This window comes from Aotus nancymaae, unplaced genomic scaffold (assembly GCF_030222135.1).
Source record: "Aotus nancymaae isolate 86718 unplaced genomic scaffold, 86718_ANA_hifiasm-v0.15.2.pri h1tg000008l, whole genome shotgun sequence".
Classification (NCBI taxonomy): Eukaryota; Metazoa; Chordata; class Mammalia; order Primates; family Aotidae; genus Aotus; species Aotus nancymaae.
Genome location: NW_026988419.1, coordinates 37,547,966 through 37,571,872, shown reverse-complemented (window position 1 = coordinate 37,571,872; position 23,907 = coordinate 37,547,966). Strand labels below are relative to the sequence as shown.

General features: G+C 36.2%; 1 protein-coding gene across 1 annotated transcript in view; it reads right to left on the bottom strand.

Annotated features, from left to right (window-relative positions):
• Nucleotides 1–23,907, bottom strand: part of DNAH7 (dynein axonemal heavy chain 7) — a 260,963-nt gene that overhangs the window by 173,358 nt on the left and 63,698 nt on the right. The window contains 6 exon segments of the mRNA XM_064372762.1: nt 2,550–2,659; nt 4,049–4,111; nt 4,113–4,262; nt 6,887–7,027; nt 12,044–12,245; nt 14,099–14,289. Of these exon segments, the coding sequence (XP_064228832.1) occupies nt 2,550–2,659; nt 4,049–4,111; nt 4,113–4,262; nt 6,887–7,027; nt 12,044–12,245; nt 14,099–14,289 (857 nt within the window).

The window sequence follows — 23,907 nt, the reverse complement described above, 5'->3', positions numbered from 1 at the left end:
GTTTTCACCATGTTGACTAGGCTAGTCTCAAATTCCTGGGATCAAGTGATCCACCCACCTCATCCTCCCAAAGCGCTTGGATTACAGGCATGAGCCACCACACCAGGCCAAAAAATGCAATTACAAAATGGGCAAAAGGAAGAGAAGAGATTTTTTAAAGGAAGATAATTAAATAAACACATTTAATTCAATTAAATGAGTAGGGTTTACTGTGTGCCTACATATGAAGAAGTGAAAAAGAGTTGAGGACAAAGCGAGGTATTTGTAGAGATGACTGGGTTGATAGCCACTGCCATTTCCTGAGATGGGACCAGGGAAGGCTGAATGAATTTAGGAGATTAAATGGTACATTTGCTTTTAGAAGAAATGTAAATGTAAGTTCCTGTGAGATATCAAATGGTGATATGAAGTAGGCTCGTGTATAGCAAAAGCTTATAGAAGAGACCTTGGCCAGAGGTACAGATACGGGGTCTTCAAGGTGTAGGCCATTAAAACATGGGACTGGATGAGAACATTCAGGAAATCACAAAGCATGAGACAAATCACCACATGAAAACAGAACTCTAGATAATTCAGTGTTTTTAGCCCATTCTCATGGATGAATATTGTGAAAATGACTACACTGCCAAAAGCAATCACAGATTCAATGCAATTCCCACATCAAAATACTATGGTCATACTTCACAGAACTAGAAAAAACAATCCTAAAATTCATATGGAACCAAAAGAGTCTGCATAGCCAAAAAAAAAACCAAACAAACAAACAAAAAAAACTAAGCAAAAAGAACAAATCTGGAGGCATCACATTACCCAACTTCAAACTACAATATAAGGCCATAGTTGCTAAAACAGTATGATACTAATATAAAAATAGGCACATAGACCAATGGAACAGAGCAGAGAACCCATAAATAAAGCCAAATACAGCTAAATGGTCTTCAACAAAGCCAACAAAACGATAAAGTGGGGAAAGGACACCCTATTCAACAAATGGTGCTGGGATAATTGGTAAGCCACATGTAGGAGAATGAAACAGGATCCTCTGCTCTCATGTTATACAAAAATCAACTCAAGATGGATGAAAGACTTAAATCTAAGACCTGAAACCATAAAAATTCTATAAGGTAACATTAGAAAAACCATTCTAGACATTGGCTTAGGCAGAGTTCACGACCAGGAACCCAAAAGCAAATGCAACAAAAACAAAGATAAACAGATGGGACTTAATTAAACTAAAAAGCATCTTCACAGCAAAAGAAATAATCAGCAGAGTAAACAGACAACCCAGAGTGAGAGAAAATATTTGCAAACTATGCATCTGACAAAGGACTAATATCCAGAATCTAGGAGGAACCCAAATCTTCAAGAAAAAATATAATCCCACAAAAAAAGTGAGTTAAGGACATGAATAGACAATTCTCAAAAGATGTACAAATGGCCAACAAACGTATGAAAAAATGCTCAACATCACTAATGATCAGAGAAATACAAATCAAAACCACAGTGTGATACCACTTTATTCCTGCAAGAATGGCCTTAATTTTAAAATAAAAAAAATAGATGTTGGCATGGATGTGGTAAAAAAAAAAAAGGAACACTTTTACATCACTGGTAGGAATGTAAACTAGTGCAACCACTATGGAAAACAGATTCCTTGAAGAACTAAAAGTAGATCTACCATTTGATCCAGCAATCCCACTCCTGGGTGTCTATCCAGAGGAAAAGAAGTCATTATATGGAAAAGACACTTGCACACAAATCTTTATAGCAGCACAATTCGCAATTGCAAAAATATAAAACCAAGCCAAATGCCCATCAATCAACAATTAGATCAAGAAAATTCACATACACACACACACCACGGAATACTACTCAGCCATAAAAAGGAAGAAAGCAATGGCATTTACAGCAACCTGGATGTAGTTGGAGACCATTATTCTAAGGGAAGTAACTCAGGAATGGAAAACCAAACATCATATGTTCTCACTTGTAAGTGGGAACTAAGCTATAAGAACACAAAGGCATAAGAATGGCACAGTGGACTTTAGGGACTTGGGGAGAAGTGTGGGAGTTGGGTGAGGGATAAAAGACTACACATTGGGTACAGTGTACATTGCTCAGGTGATGGGTGCACCAAAATCTCAGAAATCACCACTTAAGAACTTATCCATGTAACCAAATACCACCTGCTCCCATAAACCTATTGAAATAAAAAATAAAGTTTAAAAATAAAATGCAGTGTCTCAAGGGAATAATAAAATGACTCAAATGATCCAAGAAAAAGTCAGAAACTTTCAGGAAGAAAGGAGGGATGAACGGGTCAACAAAAAGTGACACCTACTAATACTTAGAGTCCTAGCATTGAGAGGAGGAAGCCAGCAGAGAAAGAGAAAATGAAGACAAAGCTGAGAGGAAAATTAAATGGTCTAGGAAAAAATTAAATGGGCTAAATTTACAGTATGGAAGACAATTTGGTATTTTTAAATAAATCAATGGTATAGGGGTCAGGGAAAGTTATTTCCAATAGATCCTTAATTTAAAGAGTTTACCTGTAACATCTATCCATCAGTGGAGTAATAACCAGCCTAGGGGAATTACTCAGATATTCATATCCATATCTCAAACCAGCATTGATCATTTTTGTTTCTAAATGATTTTCCTAGGATAAATCAGATAAAATGAAGTTACTTTAAACAAAATTGTAAATAATATGAAATCTCAAGCTCTTTAATAAGTAATAACTATAATATAGACATCTTTAAAATTCACTTTTCAGGTGTCATTTGATTCCATGGCAGAATTCATTATCTAATTTCCATGAATGAATAACTGAAATCACTGACTTTAATTTTTCCCCTAGAACATTTTAGTATTTGTCCCTTACTTGTTCCACATTTTTAATCATTGTGTATTCACAATAGAGCGGATGTTAATCATCATTTAACAGATGAGGAAACTGATGCTTAAAGAGAATAAGTAACTTGCCCAAGGTTACACATCTGGTAAGGGGAGAATCTGGCATCTGAAATGATTCCACCATCTGAGCTTCTAACTCAGTACTAAATACACTGCTCCTCAATTTGTTTCCCAGAATGCTAGTTCCCGCCTCTTCTCTCCTCCCATCCCATGCCTCCCAAGACTTCCACAAAAGCCTATATTATGAAAACTATGCACCTGTCTCTGCCCATACCCAATAGGCACTATCTTGCCCACTGTACTAACTGGTTCCTGCCCTGCTTGCATTCCCCATCATGACTACCATTACCATCGACCCGGATGCCCTGGTAAAAATCATGTTTCTGGCTTCTTCAACTATCGATGAGAAGAAACTTTTTTTTTCCCCTGAGACAGGACCTCACTCTGCCGCCCAGGCTGGAGGACAGTGGTGCAATCTTGGCTCACTGCAACCTCCACCTCCTGGATTCGAGCAATTCTCCCACCCTAGTCCCTAAGTAGCTGGGATTATAGGTGTGCCCCACCATGCCCAGCTAGTTTTTGTATTTTTAGTAGAGATGGGGTTTCACCATGTTGGCCAGGCTGGTCTTGAACTCCTGACCTCAAGGGATCTGCCTGCCTTGGCCTCCCAAAGTGCTAATATTACAGGCATGAGCCATCACACCCAGCAATAAGAGGAAACTTTAATGACCAAATCAGACCGAAAGAGTTTGATTCATACGTTCTTTAGATACATCAGGAACCTAAAAAAAAATTTTAAACTGACTAGTCCCAACATTGTGCAGATTTAGCAAACCTAGCAACTCATTTAAGATGAGTAATTTTTGATAATTACTCATAATTTTTGTGTATCTATATATGTATATATGTTTATATATAACTATACATTTGGATATAGATAAGGACACAGATATCAATACAGATGATATAGCTATCAGCAGCTTAATCTTCAATCTAAAGAAATGCTTATTTGGGTATACTCTGCCATCAGAGATCCTCGATTACTGCTACATTTCCCATGTGAGCCAGCAAGCACAAATTTAAAATTAAGAGCTGAAATTGCTGTGCAATAACATTCAGTGATATCACTTACTTGCCAATAGTACCTAAGCTGACTTAACCATTCAAAGTCAGAGTCATCACTGACATTTTTTTTTTACAAGTGATGAGAGGACATCTCTAGCATGGACATCCAGTAACACAAGTGCTCCCAGAGTTATGCGGTTCTGCTTGGACAATTTGCCACGCACCAAAGTGACAATATCATCAATTTGTCTGTTACACATTTCCAAGTATTGCTCAAGAGCCTGAAAGAAAAGATTATTTCCCAATGTGATCAAAATTACTTTGTACAAAACATCCTGAACTAGTATATACACACATTATTCTCTACATTTTGATCACAACTTTCTATGTAACACAATTTTGAAATAATTTGTTTTTCTTACTACAAAGGTATTGGGTGAATAAGCTCAATCAGGACAGATATAATGGATGTATGTAATTTATGTCTACTCATTATCCTTTCCTTTTCTGTTTCTATTTCTCTATTCTCTGTGGTTTTGTTGGAGTTGTCAATCATATTGCCCTCCATGGCAATACGAAGGAGGGGATGGGTGACTAAACCAGAGCCAGTCATAGTTCTTCCCAGGGATTGCTGTGTAGCTTGAGAGAATAAGTGCTTTTCACTAGGCTTGGTAGGCTGCGGATATGCCAATTTAAAGTAACTACAAGCTGTAATCTGCTGTATAGAATAAAGCCTACCAGAGCCTAGTAGAGACAGAGAGCAACAACAGAAGAGAGACAATGGATGGACATGGTAGCTCACACCTGTAATCCCAGTACCTTGGATCACCTGAGGTCAGGAGTTTGAGACCAGCCTGGCCAACATGGTGAAACCCCTTCTGTACCAAAAATATCAAAATTTAGCTGCATGTGGTGGCATGTGCCTGTAATCCCAGCTACTCAGGAAGATGCGGCAGGATAATCGCTTGAACCTGGGAGGTGGAGGTTGCAATGAGCCAAGATCATGCCACTGCACTCCAGCCTGGGTGACAGAGTGAGATGAGAGAAAGCGAGATGATAGAAGGCAAGAGAGAGAGAGAGAGAGAGAGCGCGAGAGAAGGAGAGAGACAGCACAGCACAACGCAGCCTGGAGGTCCTGATTCCGACTACTCCTATTTGGATCCTATGAGTCCCTCTAGTACTCTCGCATAACCTTTCTGAAAGCGGTTTGTGCCTCTTGAAATATAAAGATGCTAACAAACAATATTGCACATTTTAGTTTATAATAAGCTAATGCCAGTTCTGAAGACCAGGCTTGCTTCTCTTTTCTGGTAGGTAAATCAAATAAGTTAAAAAAGAGAAGAGGACTTAGGACAAAAATAAAATTATAGTCAACAAAAACCACTGTGCTTAAGAGAAGTATCAATATGCTCCAGTGGACTGATACAGCTTTTTCTACTCTAAAAACATTTTATAAAACTGTACACTAAGGAGTTTATTTCACTCTGATACAGCCATTGCTGAGTGGCAGCAATGAAACTAAAAGTGAGGGTTCCCAAGAATAAGAAAAAGCTTAAAAGTCAAAGATGAGGACTGCAAGTTGTTTCAAGGAGCACTTTTCTTGTTTCCTGAAAATATCTTTTTTTATTATTATTTTTAAGAAAGATCATTTTTCAAAGAGTTGATGCCTAAACACTATTTCATTTCTATTATTTACATGCTTAATTTGCTATTAATTTTCTTCTTCAGCAGTAAAAAATAAACTTCTGTCCCACCCATGTTTAACCCACATGCAGAGAAATCCCAGGAGGCTGCACGTCCCTTGGTGCGCCATTTTGGTGATGGAGAAATCCCTCTGTGTAAGGTGGTTGGTGAGTGGTAGCTTAAAAGTATAAAGACAAAATGAATTTTCTGGACTCACTAAAGAAAAAAGAAAAATACACATGGGTAGAGAAATCCAAGAGCCCAAAAGTAAACTCAGGGGCTTACTGCTGTTAGGGAAACTTCTGCCCCAGTGCTCTGGTTTTCATGAAGAAACACCTTTTTCCTGAAAACCCTTGACTTCCTGTCCTACACAGCATTTCTTCTTGTAGAGGAGAACTAGGTGACCTGTTAGTAAGTTAGAATGAATTAAACATATGTCACTCAGTTCCTTACTCTTTGGAATCTGTCTATCTACAGAGAACATGCATCCTTCTCAAACCCCTGTTCAACAACACCTTAAAGACATTTCAAATCCCATGTTAAAAATACATTTGAAAATCATGATTTTAAACTAAAGATCTATAAATACTAGGTTCCAGTTGACTTGCTTGAAATCCTATCTCAGTGATAGAACTGTTGCAATGAATGTAATCTTGGTTTTTAATTAATAATTGCAATCTAATTAATATTAAATTCATATATTAGAATATTTACATATTTAATATTAAGCATCATTTAAAATATCCATAATTATTATGTATTCAAAATCAATACATTAGAAATAAAAATAGTCATAGTAAGTCAACTGGAGTCCCATTTATATAGGGTAGTTTTATTCAAGATGTAAAAGAGAATACTGTTATTTTATTTCCTGCTAATCTTTATGAGTTTCTTAGTCCTATTATCACTCTATTTTTAAAGGCATAAAAGTGTATATAACAAGATTGAGGTTCTTGAATCTCATTAACTCATATCATTAACTTTTATATACTGTGAATAAACATGATTTAAACATAAATTTTGACATTACTGGTATAAATTTTCCTACATATTTGTTACATGTAAGTTTTATTTTAAAAATCTGTAATTTGGCTTGCAGCATAAAGTAAATTTTTAAGTGAACTGTATTTATTTTAGTTTTTAAAGTAAGTGTATGCTGGCAATAGTAACTATTGAAAACATGCTACAAAAAATAAAACCCTGAGGGTTAATAAAAGCTTACCTTTATTCCCTTTGGAATAGCTGTTTGTACTTCTTTCGTCCAAAAGATTTGGGATACACAGAGAACAGTTTGTCCAGGCCAATCCCTTACCCAGTTAATTCGCTGATATTTTGTATAGGCAAAAATTGCATCCCCAATTACCTAATCAAAAAAGAATATGCTAAAAGTCAACCATTTACTGAACAAGTTATACAACTGAAAGCTAAACTCCTAAACTAGATTAACTCATGCCACTCAATTTTTTACAACATTCTTAGACAGTTATACAAGACTCACTTAAACCATGTGATTATAGCTATTTATATTCAAGTTTAATCATATACCTATGAGCAAGGCAAACATATTATATAACATTTTATTTGGCTGATGTATTATCAATTTGTGTGAACCACAAGGTATCAAATATTCATTTGAACAATTTTAGCCAAAGGCATCCTACATACATTTGGATTGAACAAGCATGAGCAATTTTACTGCAAAATACAAATTCAAATAATTCCAAAATGAGATCCATCAAATTTATAGATGATTTTCTTGTAATTTAATCCGATCTCTACTCAGCCATATGCATGTATGTAAATGCACACTTTGGCATCACACAATCTTTCTCAAGTTCCTCCTGTGTTTCCAGGCCTTATTCCCTCTCAGTCCTGTAGTTTGAAGCCCAAGGCAATGATGACAGAGATAGATGTACAATTCATGCATGGAGAGTTGAGGGCTGTAAAGTCAGGAAGTCTAATTTTGTACTTCACTACATATGTTCGGTGGACTAATACGTCTTCTTTTCTACTAGCCACCGGTGGGAAACACACTAGTCTGTTAAACGCATCAACCAAAAATAGTGACGTCTGTGAGGTGGTATGTACTTTAATGTTTGAATTTCAGAAAAAATTGTCAAAGTTAGATTTTTCTGAGAAATACCTAAGTATGGTTAAACCATTCTTGATTTCTAGCCTTGCTTGGATATTTATAGAATGGAACAATGATAAAGGGCACAGTTCTGGCTGTTGATAATAAAGACATTTTTAAAAGGAGAAACAGCCATGGAAAGGGCAGGTGAAAATGGACAGCTGAGGGATGGGAGAAGCAAAGAAAAAACAGAAAGGCACAGCAGAGAAATGCCAAGAAGATGGAGTAAATATGTACTCTGGAAGAACACTGTGGGAGGAACAAGAGAAAGACACTGAAATCTGGATCACAAAAAAGGATTTCTATGTAGTTAGATGAGGAAAAATATGATTACATAAAGTTCCACAATATTGTATGTAAACTCTATTATTATATGTATGTTTACCATATTATATATGATATATATATAGAATAATGCATACATGTAGTAGCCTTTTAAGCATGCAAATACACATAGCAGAACATAGTAACACATATATCTCCTATTTGTAGAATTGTATACTGCATTTGCTTGCATATTTTGTCAACATGTCAACACAAACATGCATATTTTTTAAAGATACTTACATTCTACATCTTTTTTTCACTTTATTTTTTATATTTTTCAACTTTGATTTTAGATACAGGGGGTATATGTGCAGGTTTATTACATGGGCACATTGCACCCAGGTAGTGAGCATAGCACCCAATAGCTAGTTTTTCAACCCATGCTTCCCTTTCTTCCTCCCCCATCTAGAGGTCCACAGTGTCTACTGTTGCCGTGTTTATGCCCATGTGTGCTCAATGTTTAGCTCCCACTTATAAGTGAGGATATGTGGTATTTGGTTTTTTGTTCCTGTGTTAATTCCTTCAGGATTATGGCCTCCAACTCCATCTATGTTGCTACACAGGACATGATTTCATTCTTTTTTTATGGCTGCATATCCTATACAACTTCTTGCCACCCTATCTTAATGCTCTGAAATAGCAACCAAAATACTTTCTCCAAGTACTTTGACAATCAAAATTAAAAGAGTAGTTGAAATAGTATCTGATGTACATAAAATAATGAGGTATTACTCTATACTACATCAATTAGTAAATCATATAGGCCAATTCCATACTGCTTAAGAGTGGTTAAAGTGGAACTTATTAATATTGCTAATGGCTATGAAAACATTAATGTTATTTGTCAATATTTATCAAGGCTATGAAAAATCATCATCTTTGGCCCATCAGTCCTACACATGAGAAGTTATACAAAAATTAAAATTCAATCAAAGAAACCAGCTATATGCATAAGTACATTCATTGTGATATAATTCATAATAGGGTGAAAATCAGACCTGTCCAAAAGATTTTACATTTTCTGGAAAATATTGTGCAGGCAAGCATTAAACCCATATTTAAGAGAAAGAAAGATTAAGAAGAGAAAGAAACAGTGGTAATATTGAACATCTAGATTCCATTGAATTTTTCTGAACATTTGTGGGAAAATCTGACATATTAATTTAAATATTAATTGGAAGTCCTAGACAGGGCAATCAGGCAAGATAAAGAAATAAAAAGTATCCAAATAGGAAAAGAAGAAATCAAGCAACCCCTCTTCACTGGCAATATGATTCTATAACTAGAAAACTCTAAAGACTCCACGAAAAGACTCCTGGAGCTGATAAATGACTTCAGTAAAGTTTCAGGATATAAAATCAATATACAAAACTCAGTAGCATTTCTATACCCAAATAATATTCAAGCTCAGAGTCAAATCAAGAATGCAATCCCACTCACAATAGCCACACACAAAAATAAAATACCTAGGAATTCATCTAACCAAGGAGGTGAAAGATGTCTACAAAGAGAACTACAAAACGCTACTGAAAGAAATCAAAGATGACACAAATAGAAAAATATTCCATGCTCCTGGATTAGAAAAATCAATATCATTAAAATGCTCATACTGCCCAAAGTACCCTACAAATTCAACACTATTCCTATCAAACTACCAACATCATTTTTCACAGAATTAGAAAAAAATATTCTAAAATTTGCATGGAACCAGAAGAGCCTGAATAGCCAAAACAATCCTAAGCAAAAAGAAAAGCCAGAAGCATTACATTAGCCAACTTCGAAGTATACTATGAGGCTGTCATATCCAAAACAGCATGGTATGTGTACAAAAACAGGCACATAGACTAATGAAACAGAATAGGGAGTCCAGAAATAAAGCTGCACACCTACAGCCATCTGCTCTTCAACAAAGTCAACAAAAATAAGCAATGGAGAAAGGACTCCCTATTCAATAAATGGTGCTAAATAGTTGGCTAGCCATATGAAGAGGAATGAAACTACTCCCTATCTTTCACCATATACAAAAATTAACTCAAGATGGATTAAAGATTTGAATGTAAGACTTCAAACTGTAAGAATCCTAAAAGAAAACCTAGGGCACACCATTCTGGACATTGGCCTTGGGAAATAATTTATGACTAGGTTCTCAAAAGCAGTTAAAACAAAAACAAAAATTTAATTAGTGGGACCTAATTAAACTAAAGAATTCTGGCACAGAAACAGCCAACCAACCAACCAAACAAACAAACAAAAAACTATCAACAGAGTAAATAGACAACCTATAGACTGTGAGAAAACTACACATCTGAACAAGTTCTAATAACCAGAATCTATAAGGAACTTAAGCTACTGAACAAGCAAAAAACAAATAACCCCATTTAAAAAAATGGGCAGCAGACATGAACAGATACTTCTCAAAAGAAGACATACAAGTGGCCAACAAACATATGAAAAATGTTTCACATCACCAATCATCAGAAAATATAAATCAATAGGACAATGAGATACCATCTCATACCACTCAGAATGGCTACTACTAAAAAGTCAGAAAATGCTGGTAAGGCTACAGAGAAAAGGGAAGGCTTATACACTATTGGTGGGATTGTAAATTAGTTCAGCCACTGTGGAAGGCAGTTTGGAGATTTCTCAAAGAACTTAAAATGGAACTACCATTCAACCCAGCAACCCCACTGCTGAGTATATATCCAAAGGAAAATAAATTGTTCTACCAAAAAGACACATATACTCATATGCTCATTGGAGCAGTATTCACGACAGCAAAGACATGGAATCAACCTAGGTGCCGTCAATGGTGGATTAGATTAAGAAAATGTGGTAAATAAACACCATATAATACTATGCAACCACAAAAATAATGAAATTATGTTTTTTGCAGCAACAATGGATGCAGCTGGAGACCATTATCCTAAGCAAATTAATGCAGGAACAGAAAACCAAATATCACATGTTCTCACTTATAAGTAATTGTAAGGTATGGAAACGGATAGGGATGGCAACAATAGACACTGGGAATTACCACAAGGAGGAGGAAGAGAGGGGGCCAAGGGTTGATATACTAACTATTGGGTACTATGCTCAGTACCTGGGTGATGGAATCAATCGCTCCCCAAACCTCAGAATCACACAATATATCGATGTAACAAACCTGCACATGTACCCCTGAATCTAAAAAGTTGATATTTAAAAAAATAAAAATTAAAAATTATTAATTATACTCCCCTCCCATTCCTTTGCTCCATCGTGATTTTTATTCTTGACTAAAAACTTGAATGCTAGGCTCACATTATAGAAAAAAAAAATGAGTGCTCAATCTTTATTTGTTGGTGTGCCTTGAAATTCTCTACTAACAAAAATAATTGCAAATGATTGAGCTGACAATACGTTTTATGAAATGTGGAAAATAAGAAGTTGCTATTAATGGTAGGAAATATGCATGATCTTTTAACATTTTAGTATGCATTTTATGTAGACACAGAACAAAAGGATTTATGCATGTCAAGGAGACTGATGTGATCCTGTAGAGAGGTGCTTCCAAAGCAAGACTAAAGATAGACTGCACAGAACAAAGTGTATCTAATTAATGATGAAAGGACTAGCATGTGGCCACAAAAAATAAGCCGATGCATTACTCAAACCCAGGTGTTCTGTAGTATGGATGGTATTTTGTCCCACATGTCTCGTGAGTCACTACAAAATTACTATCATAGACCATCTCTTTGCTTCAAGTTATCTATGATATTTGAATTGGTAATTCCACACCTCCATTTCTGTCTAAATAACAGTACATTTATCAATAGTATATTTCTTTTAACATAATATTTTAAAAATAATTTCAGACTATTTCTAATAACATTTATACTCTAGCATCCTTTTCTAAAAATTGTAATTATAGTCAGTTACCTTGTGGATGGAGTTAATCATAACTCTCTCTAATTCAACCAACCACTTCTCCACTTGACCTCTGGCTTTGGCTGTTGAAATGATCTCTTTGAGTTCCACAACCTCTCCTTCACTACTCTTCATGTGAGTAATGTCTAAAGTTTCCGTAAATTCTACCTTTGCAATTCCTTCAAAACATTTCTTCAAGTGAGGTTGCACCCGGTCAGGAAAAATATTTTTAAGAGAATTAACCAAGTTAAAACAATTCCTTAAATTCCAGTGTTCTTCGTACACCAATTTCCATTTAAAATTCATAAATGCATAATGTTATACCTGTGCTAGGTAGTGCTGGGAATGAAATACTGAGCAAAAACCAGACCCCCCCACAAACAAACAAACAAAAAACACAATCTTTGCCCACATGGATTGTACAGTCCAGTGAGAAGTCAGCATTAATTGAATAATCACAAAAGATCTGTAAAATTGCAATTATAGTAAGAGCTACAGAGACAACCACAAGGCTTTGTCTTCAATACAGTGAATTAAAAGATGCTAAAGGTAACATAAGGAGAAAATCAATCTTGACTAACAAATACATGAACCTAAAGAATCTTCAAATGCACAAAAGTAACCATTTCAACTGGGATCTTCAGAGACTGTTTGAAAATTCTGGACTATGTTTAGTGACTTAAGTACTTTACAGTTTACTAAATCAACTGCTTTGACAGTATCCAACTATTAGTCTCTTCAATGTAATACAGACGGGACTGACAAAATCCCTCATTTTTGACACCCTACCAAAAACCCATTGTATTCATCTTTCAAATGGGCAAAAAGAAGCAGAGTATAAAAACTTAGAAATCTGAGCCTAAATTTGTCTTTTTCTTTAGATTACAATCTCCTATTTTGAAGGCACAAAACACAAAATTAACAAATTTGCTTAACAAATATCTATTCATTGTTTACTTTATATCAGATACTCTTCTAAGGATTGGGGAATCCGCAGTGAGAAAGAACAGTCAAAAAATCTTTACTATGGTGGAGCTTATATTCTGCTAGAGGAAGACATACGGTAAACAAATAAGTAATTATAGAGTATGCCAGATGATAACAAGTATGCAGAAGTAAAATTAGGCAAGGAAAAAACTCAGTAAAGAGGGCAAGTTTAGCGTGGAGGGAGCTGCTTCTTTAAATATGGTGGTCAGGGAGGGCTTCCCTGAATGACAGATGTTTAAGCAGATTTCCACAAAGACTTATAGGAGGTAAAGGAAGAAGTCTGATGGACATGTGGGTAAGGAGCATCCCAGGCAAAGAGAACAGTACATTGAGAAAGGAGGCTGCCCTTTTTACCAAGGAATTGCAAAAAGGCTGGTGGACTGAAAGCAGAGTGAGCAAGAAGACTAGCAGGAGATGAACAGGAAGGATAACAGGGGAAGAATAATCTGTGTGGGGCATTGCAAGCCATCGTGAGGGAACTGGCTTTTATTCTGAATGTGCTGTGAAACAGTCGTGTTCTGAAAAATCTGTAAGATGTGGTAAGTTAAGAAATCTGGCCAGGTGCAGTGGCTCATGTCTGTAATCCCAGCACTTTGGGAGGCCGAGGTGGGCAGATCACTTGAGGTTAGGAATTCGAGACCAGCCTAGCCAACATGGTGAAACCCCATCTCTACTAAAAGTACAAAAATTAGCTGGGCGTGATGGCACACACCTGTAATCCCAGCTACTTGGGAGGCTGAGGCAGGAGAATTGCTTTAACCTGGGAGGTGGAGGTTGCAGTGAACTGAGGTTGTGCCATTGTACTCCAGCCTGGGCAACAAGAGTGAAACTCCATTTCAAAAATAAATAAATAAGAAATGAAACAAAATGAGAAAAGAAAAGAAATCTATTCCATTGTTCCTTCAGTATTACTTATATTTTTAACAATTATCCAAAGTTGATGATATAATACATGGAACATTCTTATAGAAAAATTATTATATAAACATGATTATATATGTTTGTGTTCTACTTTGTTCTAAAAAGTAAGTTTAAGCAAATAAATTCAGTCATGTATTCTACATGTAAATTACTTACCTAGTGGGATCTTTAGTCTCAGATAGTATCTCAAGAAGTTCGTCATTTGACAAGACAAAGAATCTGGGGAAAAAGAGACGTTTCTTTTCCGAATATTCCTTAAGTCCTTTAAGAATGAGCTCTAAAAATTCATTACATTTTTTCAGTCTTTCCAGCATTCTCTCAATGGTTACAACTGTCAGAACATGTTTATCCTAAAAATAAAAATAAAAACCACTCAATTCAAAAATATTGGATACTAACTTTATTTATATTCATACTATATTTGAGATTATATGTTTGTAATCAAAGGTCATGTAAACTTTAAGGGGAGTATTTATTTTTTAAAAGTGGTCTTGCATATTCCAGGTCTACTTACCTTCTCTCTTTGATTCTGTAAAAGTCACACTGTTTTAATACTCAGCCCTGTTCATAAGTTCTCATTCTAAGTTGAGAGTGTAAGAGATAGAAAATGAGAGAGAGAACACTGCCTGAACTCACAAGGACAGTGGAAACAAACTAGCATGAGATATTTTCTTTTGTATTTATTCATTAAGGAAAAGAATTCTAAATAGTAAGTCATTATAATTATTATTTTCAATTTTATTGTTATGAATAATAAAAAAATAACAATCCCTGTTTTATAACTATAGAGAAAAAAGTAAGAGTTGGGGAAATGAGGAAGAAAGTTTTCTAAGAAGATCTTACATTGTAAACAATGACCCTTGGAACTACTTTATAACACTTCTTGCTGAAGGACTCAAGTTCAAAGTGAGCCCTTTCTCAACTCTCTAAAGTCTGAGATTGTTCCACCTTTAAGGCATGGTGAACATTCTCACTTGAAACTGTCACTGTGAGCTGTTTGCTTTAAAGTGATTTAAACACGATCAAATATTTTTAAAAGAGCCTTCTTTTATGCTGTGTATTCAAAATAAGAATGATAACCAAAAGTTTAAGAACTCATATTTTTAAAAAAGTAAATAGAGTTTATTGATTTCTCAAAATATCCATACAGTAACTACTGAGTTTATGAAAATCTTTATAAATACATGTTAAAATACAACCTAGATACAGGTGAAATAGAATTATTTCTACTTTTTTTCTTTAACACATGGTTGATACCATCTGAGTCTATTCTTGGTCTTATAATTCCAAAGTCAGTGTTCACCACTGACACCACTGACAATGTAAGGGAAGTTCCTTACTAAACAAGCTTGAAGGTGTTTAAATTAAAAAAAAAGGTGCTAACACAACAGAGATTTCAATCGCCAAGCAACATACTTCATGAAAACACACCAGACATTTAATAATGTAAGTAACAGAGCATTTTAGAAAATTCATATGAAATTAAATCAATAGAATACTGTTAAAAACTAAGTAGTAAATTTCAAGATTAACTAATTAGATAGTTTTGGTATTTAACCATGACTGAGAGATAACCAAAAATGTAAGCAGTAAATTTTTTCATACAGGAATTTTATTCTATTTGAGGAATCTCTAAAGTACATTTTTGTTAATGTACTTTGTGTCTGAAAAGGAAAGATATAATTTGCTGCTTTTTTTTTTGGATTATAACAATGTAATTTGGAAACAGCAATTTAATCAAACAAAATAATTATCATTATTACCTGTTTTCTCAATAAACATGAATATATAAATCATGTAATATAATTAGATCAACTTGTCTTTAAAGGTGCATAATTTTTAAAAGGCATTTTAATACGCCTCCTGTTTTATATTCTAAATACACACATACACACACACACACACACACACACACACACACACCCCACCCAGACTCAGGCCATCTTGTCCTCCTAAATCCAAATATCGAAACAGTGTTCTTAGAGTGCCACCTGCTGGAAAAGTATTTGTTGGGGGGGAAAAAAGCTGAATTGTGGCTAATAAATGTGAAAAACTCCTTTCACACATGAGCAGTATTTGTTATTCTCAACCAAAAAATTTATTGCAATTTTTCGGTTCTTAATCTAAGATTTGAAAGCTAAAAAAATCAGTTAAGTATATTCCTTTTACTAAATATTATAATTACCAAAACAACAAACCCTGGAAAGAGCATTCATGTAAAATTTTCCTATTGTTGAATTTCCAGGGTCAAACTTACTTAACCAGATTAGCTCCAAAAAACTCTGAACCAAATATATTACTTTTAAATGAACATAGGCAATAACCTATGTATCTTTGTACATGGATTTAAGATTTTAAAATAAAAATAATCATCTTATGACTGGAAACTCATCCACCTTCACTCTCTCCCACTGAGAAGATGAACGTAATAAAGATTGTATCAGATAAAGAAAGGGCCCCAAAGTTGCACAGACCTGGTATCTGTCCCACACTCTATTCTTTATTACCTGTGTGACCTTAGATCATTTGCTTAATCTAAGTCCCTTTTTTATTATCTTGAAAATTGGAATAAGAGCCCTCTCTCAAAATTGGTATGAGGACCAAATTAGATAATGTTTTTTAAGTGACTAATATGACACCTAGAACACACAGATGCTTGAAGCGACCCTTTTACTCCCCCTTTCCTTCTCCTCACTGCAAAACTGTCTCTTAGAGAGAGTTGGGGGTGGGGATTGACTCCAGGGAAATTGGAAAATGAAGCATTTACATCACTCCATCTGTTTTGTGGAGTTAAAATGAACATTTTATAATCTGCCATTCTTCAAGAAAGGTATTTATCTTAGTAAAATAACACTGACTTTAAATCCCTCTAAAGATTGTCATAAAATCCTGGTACAGAGTGAGTATTCCATGAATGAATGCTTGAGCAAATGCAGGTTGAGCTACACCTGGGCTCATACAGGGAAACTCAAGGAATATGCAAGCCTCCACGTCATACCAGGCTGGTACTTCTTAGGTATGCCCTCAAGACATGGCAATAAGATGTTGTAACAGGAAGCTACTACAAATGTGAAACTTAGTATGACTTACCTGACACTTTAATTACTTTCTGTCTCCTGCAGGGGAAGAAATGAATTATTAACTGTTATATTTTTTTGTTAAAGGCACACTGACAACTTTTTCATGTCTTCTTTTACTTCACAAGCACCCACCAATCTCATCAGCTCTAGCGATGATCTACTAGGTTTACATTTTTAAACCAAAAGACTGTGAAATCAGGGCCTGGAAACTTTGGGTATATAGAGAGCTTGCTAATTTCTGCTACCAGGAAGCTTCATAGAAAAAACAGTTTTGTCACTTCTCAAGGAAATAAGGGAGGACACAAACAAATGGAAAAACTTTCCATGCTCATGGATAGGAAGAATCAATATTGTGAAAATGGCCCTACTGCCCAAAGTAATTTAGAGATTCAGTGCTATTCCCATCAAGCTACCATTGACTTTATATGCAAAATTAGAAAAAAAACTACTTCAAATTTCATATATAACTATAAAAGGGCCCACATAGCCAAGACAATCCTAAGCAAAAAGAACAAAGCTGGAGGCATCATGCTACTTGACTTCAAAGTATAATACAAGGCTACAGTAATCAAAACAGCATGGTAACATATATAGAGACCAATGGAACAGAACAGAGGCCTCAGAAATAACACCACACATCTACAACCATGTGATCTTCAACAAATCTGAAAAAACAAGCAATGGGGGCCAGGTGCGGTGGCTCACGCCTGAAATCCCAGCACTTTGGGAAGCTGAGGTGTTGGTGGGTGGATCACGAGGTCAAGAGATCGAGACCATCCTGGTCAACATGGTGAAACCCCGTCTCTACTAAAATACAAAAAATTAGCTGGGCATGGTGGTGCGTGCCTGTAATCCCAGCTACTCGGGAGGCTGAGGCAGGAGAATTGCCTGAACCCAGGAGGCGGAGGTTGTGGTGAGCCGAGATCGCGCCATTGCACTCCAGCCTGGGTAACAAGAGCGAAACTCCGTCTCAAAAAAAAAAAAGAAAAGAAAAGAAAAAAAACAAGCAATGGGGGAAAAAATTCCCAATTTAACAAATGGTGCTAGAAAAACTGGCTAGCCATATGCAGAAAATTGAAACTGGATCCCTTCATTACACCTTATACAAAAATTAACTCAAGATGGATTAAAGACTTAATTGTAAAACCTAAAGCCATAAAAAACCCTGGTGAAGAAGACCTAGGCAATACCATTCAGGACATAGACATGGGCAAAGACTTCATGACTAAAACACCAAAAGCGATGTCAACAAAAGTCAGAATTAACAAATGGGATCTAATTAAACTAAAGAGCTTCTGCACAGCAAAAAAACTGTCATCAGAGTGAACAGACAGCCTACAGAATGGGAGAAAATGTTTGCAATCTATCATTCTGACAAAGGGCTAATATCCAGAATCTACAAAGAACTTAAATTTACCAAAAAAAAAAATAAAGTGGGTGAAGGATATGAACAGACACTTCTCAAAAGAAGACATTTATTCGATTAACAAACATAGGAAAAAACTCATCATCACTGGTCATTAGAAAAATCCAAACCCAAACCACAACAAGATATCATCTCACTCAAGTTACAATGGTGATCATTAAAAAGTCAGGAAGCAACAGATGCTGGTGAGGATGTGGAGAAATAGGAATACCTTTACACTGTTGGTGGTTGTGTAAATTAGTTCAACCATTGTGGAAGACAGTGTGATGATTCCTCAAGGATCTAGGATCAGAAATACCATTTGACCCAGCAATCCCATTAGTGGGTATATACCCAAAGGATTATAAGTCATTCACATGCACACGTATGTTTATTGCAGCACTATTTACGATAGCAAAGACTTGGAATCAACCCAAATGCCCATCAATGATAGACTGAATAAAGAAAATGTGGCACATATGCATCATGGAATACTATGCAGCCATAAAAAAGAATGAGTTCATGTCCTTTGCAGGGCCTTTGATGAAGCTGGAAGATATCATTCTCTGCAAACTAACACAGGAACAGAAAACCAAACCACATGTTCTTATTTCTAAGTAGGAGTTGAACAATGATAATACATGGATACAGGGAGGGAAATACACCGGAGCCTATTGGGGGGTGGGGGAAAATGGGGAGGGAGAGTATTAGAACAAATACCTAATGCATGCAGGGCTTAAAACCTAGATAACAGGTTGATAGGTGCAGCAAACCACCATGACACATGTATACCTATATAACAAACGTGCACATTCTGTGCATGTATCCCAGAACTTAAAGTAAAATACAAAAAATAAAAATAAAAAGAGAAAAGATGATTTTGTATACTTAATGGAATTAAGCTCAAGTCTGCTGAGTAAACTTCTGGAAACATAAATTTCCTAATCCAAAATCCCTAGAGAAGAGAAAATTGATAAGATCCTCTTTAAACCTTTTGCAATTTAAGAAAGAAAATGTAGGTTGACAGAGTAGAACTTTAAACCCCTTACACTTTTAAGATTCCTTGACTTCATCAGGAGCAGAAATTCCTTCATTTTAGAGTCAGGATATTTCTAGGATTAATCTAAATCTTAGGACCCACTTGACTAAAACTGAATTTTTAGAAGTTTTCCAGAATAAACTCAGAATTTGTAGAATTAACAATAATTCAAGGATCAATCTCAGTTATTGATTTACTCATTTAACAAACATTTACCAAGGGTCTAATACACGTTAGTGACTTTTCTCAGTGCTTGGGTGACAACAGTGAACAAAATAAAGACCCCAGCCTCCATGGGTGAGACACACAATAAACAACAATCATAATTGACAAATTATATAGTAAGGTAGAAGACGATAGATGCTACAAAAAAGAAACAAGGGATAAAGAGTGCCAGAAAAGTCAAAGGTGGATTAATTTTAGATAGAATGCTCATTGTGAGCCCCTTTATAAAGGTAATATTTGAGAAACTATATCAAGGTAGCAAAGCATTAGCATCACAGATATTTAGAGGTAGCACATTCTAGGGAGAGGGTCCAACCAGTGCAAAGGCCCTAGGGTAGAGTGTGTTTGTTGTTTGAGAAGGAAGTGGAGAAGGAAGGGAGAGAAGGAGAATAAATGAGAAGAAAGAGGAAGAAGGAAGAAAAGGAAGAGGAAGAAGAAAGAAGAGGAGGAGGAGGAGGAGGTAGCCAGTATGGCTGTAATACAGTAAGTAAACTGAAAAGTTATAAAGACAGAGAGGTAAAAGGGTGGAATGAGCAGATCAAGAAATTCCCATTTAATGAAACCATTAATATGTCCTTCATACATAAGTATTTGTCCCCTGGATACTAAGATTACTTAACCTAGTTAAAATAATCTCTACCAGATTTCATCTAGAAAAGCCAAAAGTTGAGAAGCAAAATTGTTGTGAGTAGATTACATGGTTAATTGGTGAGACATGTCATTTCTATTTTTACTCCTTAATTCCCAGATCCATGTACTCTGCCTTTGAGAGAACCGTGACTGGAGCAGACAGGGAAGATACACCGTGTATACTCTAGAACTGCATCCCAAACTCCTATTATCTTCCCACAGTGATATGCTTTAACTCTGTGTCCCCACCTTGAATCGTAATAATCTCACCTAGAATTGTAATAAACCCCATGTGTCATAGGAGGGACCTGGTCGGAGGTAAGTGAATCGTGGGTGTGGGCTTTTCCCATGCTGTTCCCAAGATAGTAAGTCTCATGAGATCTGATGGTTTTATAAAGAGGAATTCCCCTACGCATGTTCTCTTGCCTGCCACCATGTAAGATGTGACTTTGCTTCTCATTTGCCTTCCACCATGATTGTGAGGCCTCCCCAGCCAAGTGGAACTGTAAGTCAATTAAACCTCTTTCCTTTGTAAATTACTTGGTCTCAGGCATGTCTTTCTTAGCAGTGTGAGAACAGACTAACACAGAGATAGAGCAAATTAATCTTCAATATAAGCCAATTCACTTTGTTCAAGGTCAATACTCATAGTAGGACCTTTATTCTTCTCGGTGTCAGTCAACTGTCTTATATCCTTTGTAATGTGAGTTCCTTAGCACATGCAATGTTGTGTGGAAACTGTGATAATGAGTAAGTCATTCAGTAAGTTAATGAATGACAGTACTGGCTGAAACTTGGGATGGGAAAACAAAAATGCATTTGGTGCAGACACAACACTGCTTGCTTCCATATTGAAAGAGGGCAAATATAATATTCAATTCCCTCTAAATGACTGCTGTATCAGAAACATTATGTTAATTTCTGCTGTTGGCAGCTTGAACACCCAACAGTGTTGGTGAGGGACAGTCTGCAATAATAATTCCTTCCATAATTCCCATCCCTGCCAACGTGACTTCTTCATTTAAAACTACAGTAGCCATGTATCCCAGTTTGATGAAGATAGTTCTGGCTCATGCTTCCTTTCTCAGATTATTAATTGCTTTAACTCTCAAATGTTATCCAATTTGGACAATATATCACATGATTATTCTATTTCATAGTTCACTGTGCACATAGTGGCCTCTGCTTGTTGACAAACACAGAATAGGTCAACTGGTCAACCATATAATTAAGTTCCTCCTCTTGCAGTTGCACCTGTTACTAAGCATTCACATGGAATACAAATATGCTTGCATTTAGGTATATTCTCTAATACTTATATACCCCTTCTTCAGTCTTCCTTGTTCCCCATCCTTTAAACTTGTTTCTAAGTCCTTGATTATGTAGCAAAACTGTTTGCTACTGACCATCAATATAAATTTGTACTTCTGACCAAGCACTCTTTCCAAGGAAAGTTAAAAAAAAAACAAACTATATACTTATTGAAATTATGCCACAAGAAGAACTCCCTTCCTACTGTTCTTTAAGTCCACCCATAAGTGGGGTTATAATTTCCACTTCTGGACGGTGCAGGCATATTTGGCGTGAACATCTGCAAGCAACTCTCTAATTTCTTTAAATCCTATCAAGGATTTTCTACCATTTCAATCTCATTGAGATAGACCATCACAGAAGCCAAGTTTGGTCAATAAAACAAGTAAACAGGTCAGGCACAGGGGCTCACGTCTGTAATCCCAGCACTTTGGGAGGCCAAGGTGGGCAGATCACCTGAGGTCGGGAGTTCAAGACCAGCCTGACCAACATGGAGAAACCCTGTCTCCACTAAGAATGCAAAACTAGCCAGGTGTGGTGGCGCATGCCTGTAATCCCAGCTACTCAGAAGGATGAGGCAAGAGAATTGCTTGAACCCAGGGGGCAGAGGCTGAAGTGAGTCGAGATTGCACCACTGTGCTCCAGCCTGGGCAACAAGAACGAAAGTCCGTCTCGGAAAAAAACAAACAATGACAACAACAATAAAACACAAGTAAACAGAAGCTCTCATAGCTCCTTGACTAGTGTGTTGAAACAGGATCTCTGGTAAGTACACCCACATCAACACATTTGACCATACCTAACTTCTTTCCTCCCCAGACAAGCACCATTACAATATATTGCCACTTATATTTATCTGCACCTCTGCCAAGGCTTCTAGCAAGAGAGGCTAGACAGAGTTTGAGGGTCAGGCTACCCAGAGTGAATTAAATCCAAGTGTCCCCATTTTCAGTTCTCACCATCCCACTCCTTCGAATAAGTAAAGTACCTTACACATAACAGATCTAGAAAAACCATGAATTAAATTACATTGAAATTTGGTGACCTACTGATTCAGATTCTGTAACTCATTTTTGGCTATATCAAATTTGTAGTTATGAGAAATAAAAGGCTCTTTTAGGCAATCACAGATGTTTCTTACTTGTCTGACCACATCTTGAGCAGAAAATTTAAAACTGCAAATTGTACCATTTCTTTAATTTCTCCAGTGCTTTTTAAAGAATTCAGCCCATCTCACATCCCTTGTACTTCAAATTCTCATCATATTGACCTATTCCAGCAGCCTCATGGTCCACCAAACACTTGTCTGTAGAATAGATTGTTCATTCTGGAAGTCTAAGAACATAATTGAGTGAGTGATTTTTACAATGCATGCCAGGCACTACAAGTGTCCCATTTTCAAGCAATAACTAGATTTTCACTGTTCTAAAACCCGAATGAGTCATAAACAATCCTAGATCTCATACTTGAGGTTCTGGTGTATTTTATTCAAGTTCAGTGCAGAACCCCTCTATGTATTAAAAAAAAAAAAAAGGAATTTAATGCAGGGAATAAAGTGATTACAAAATCATTGGAAAGCCTAGGGGAACATACTACCAGGACAGACTCCCAAAACACAAGAACTGACTTTCCAGGATTTACTACTTCTGCTGCAATCAGGACTAGAGGATACCACTACTGTAAATACTGAGTTCAAGAACCCATCACGGTGGCTCTGATGCTAGAGATCAGTGGGTGGGATCAGCAGGCCACCACTATCACTGCCTCATAATATCTATATAACTGGTAACCAGATAATAAAATTCTATTAGAAAAAAAAGTCATGTGTTCATGATCTTGCTTAACAGCAGAAATAGCTAAAATGGCAGAAAGATGGTCACTTTCACTTTTGTCTTCCAAATCCCAAATGAGTATATCTAATTAACAAGACAGAATTCACTTCCAGAAGTTAGGTGTAGAGAGTCTAGGAAATGATGTTTTCTACTTTTCAGCTCACTAGATAGAGGTGAAATGGTTACTGCCAAGTGATCATATTTACTGCAGTAAAGAAAACAGGAAAAATAAAGAATGAATGCTGTTTTTGGCCTGAGCAACAGAAAAAAAATAGTGTTTACTGAGATGAGGTTAGACTAGAAAAGGAAAATGGGGAGAAATTTAAGAGTGTTTTCGTCTGCTTTGTATGAAATACAAAAACTTGGGTGGCTCAAAAACCAAGTTTGGGGGTGAAATGTACCATGCAGAGAGAGATTATCCACTTCCTTCATCTCCATCGGGTGGG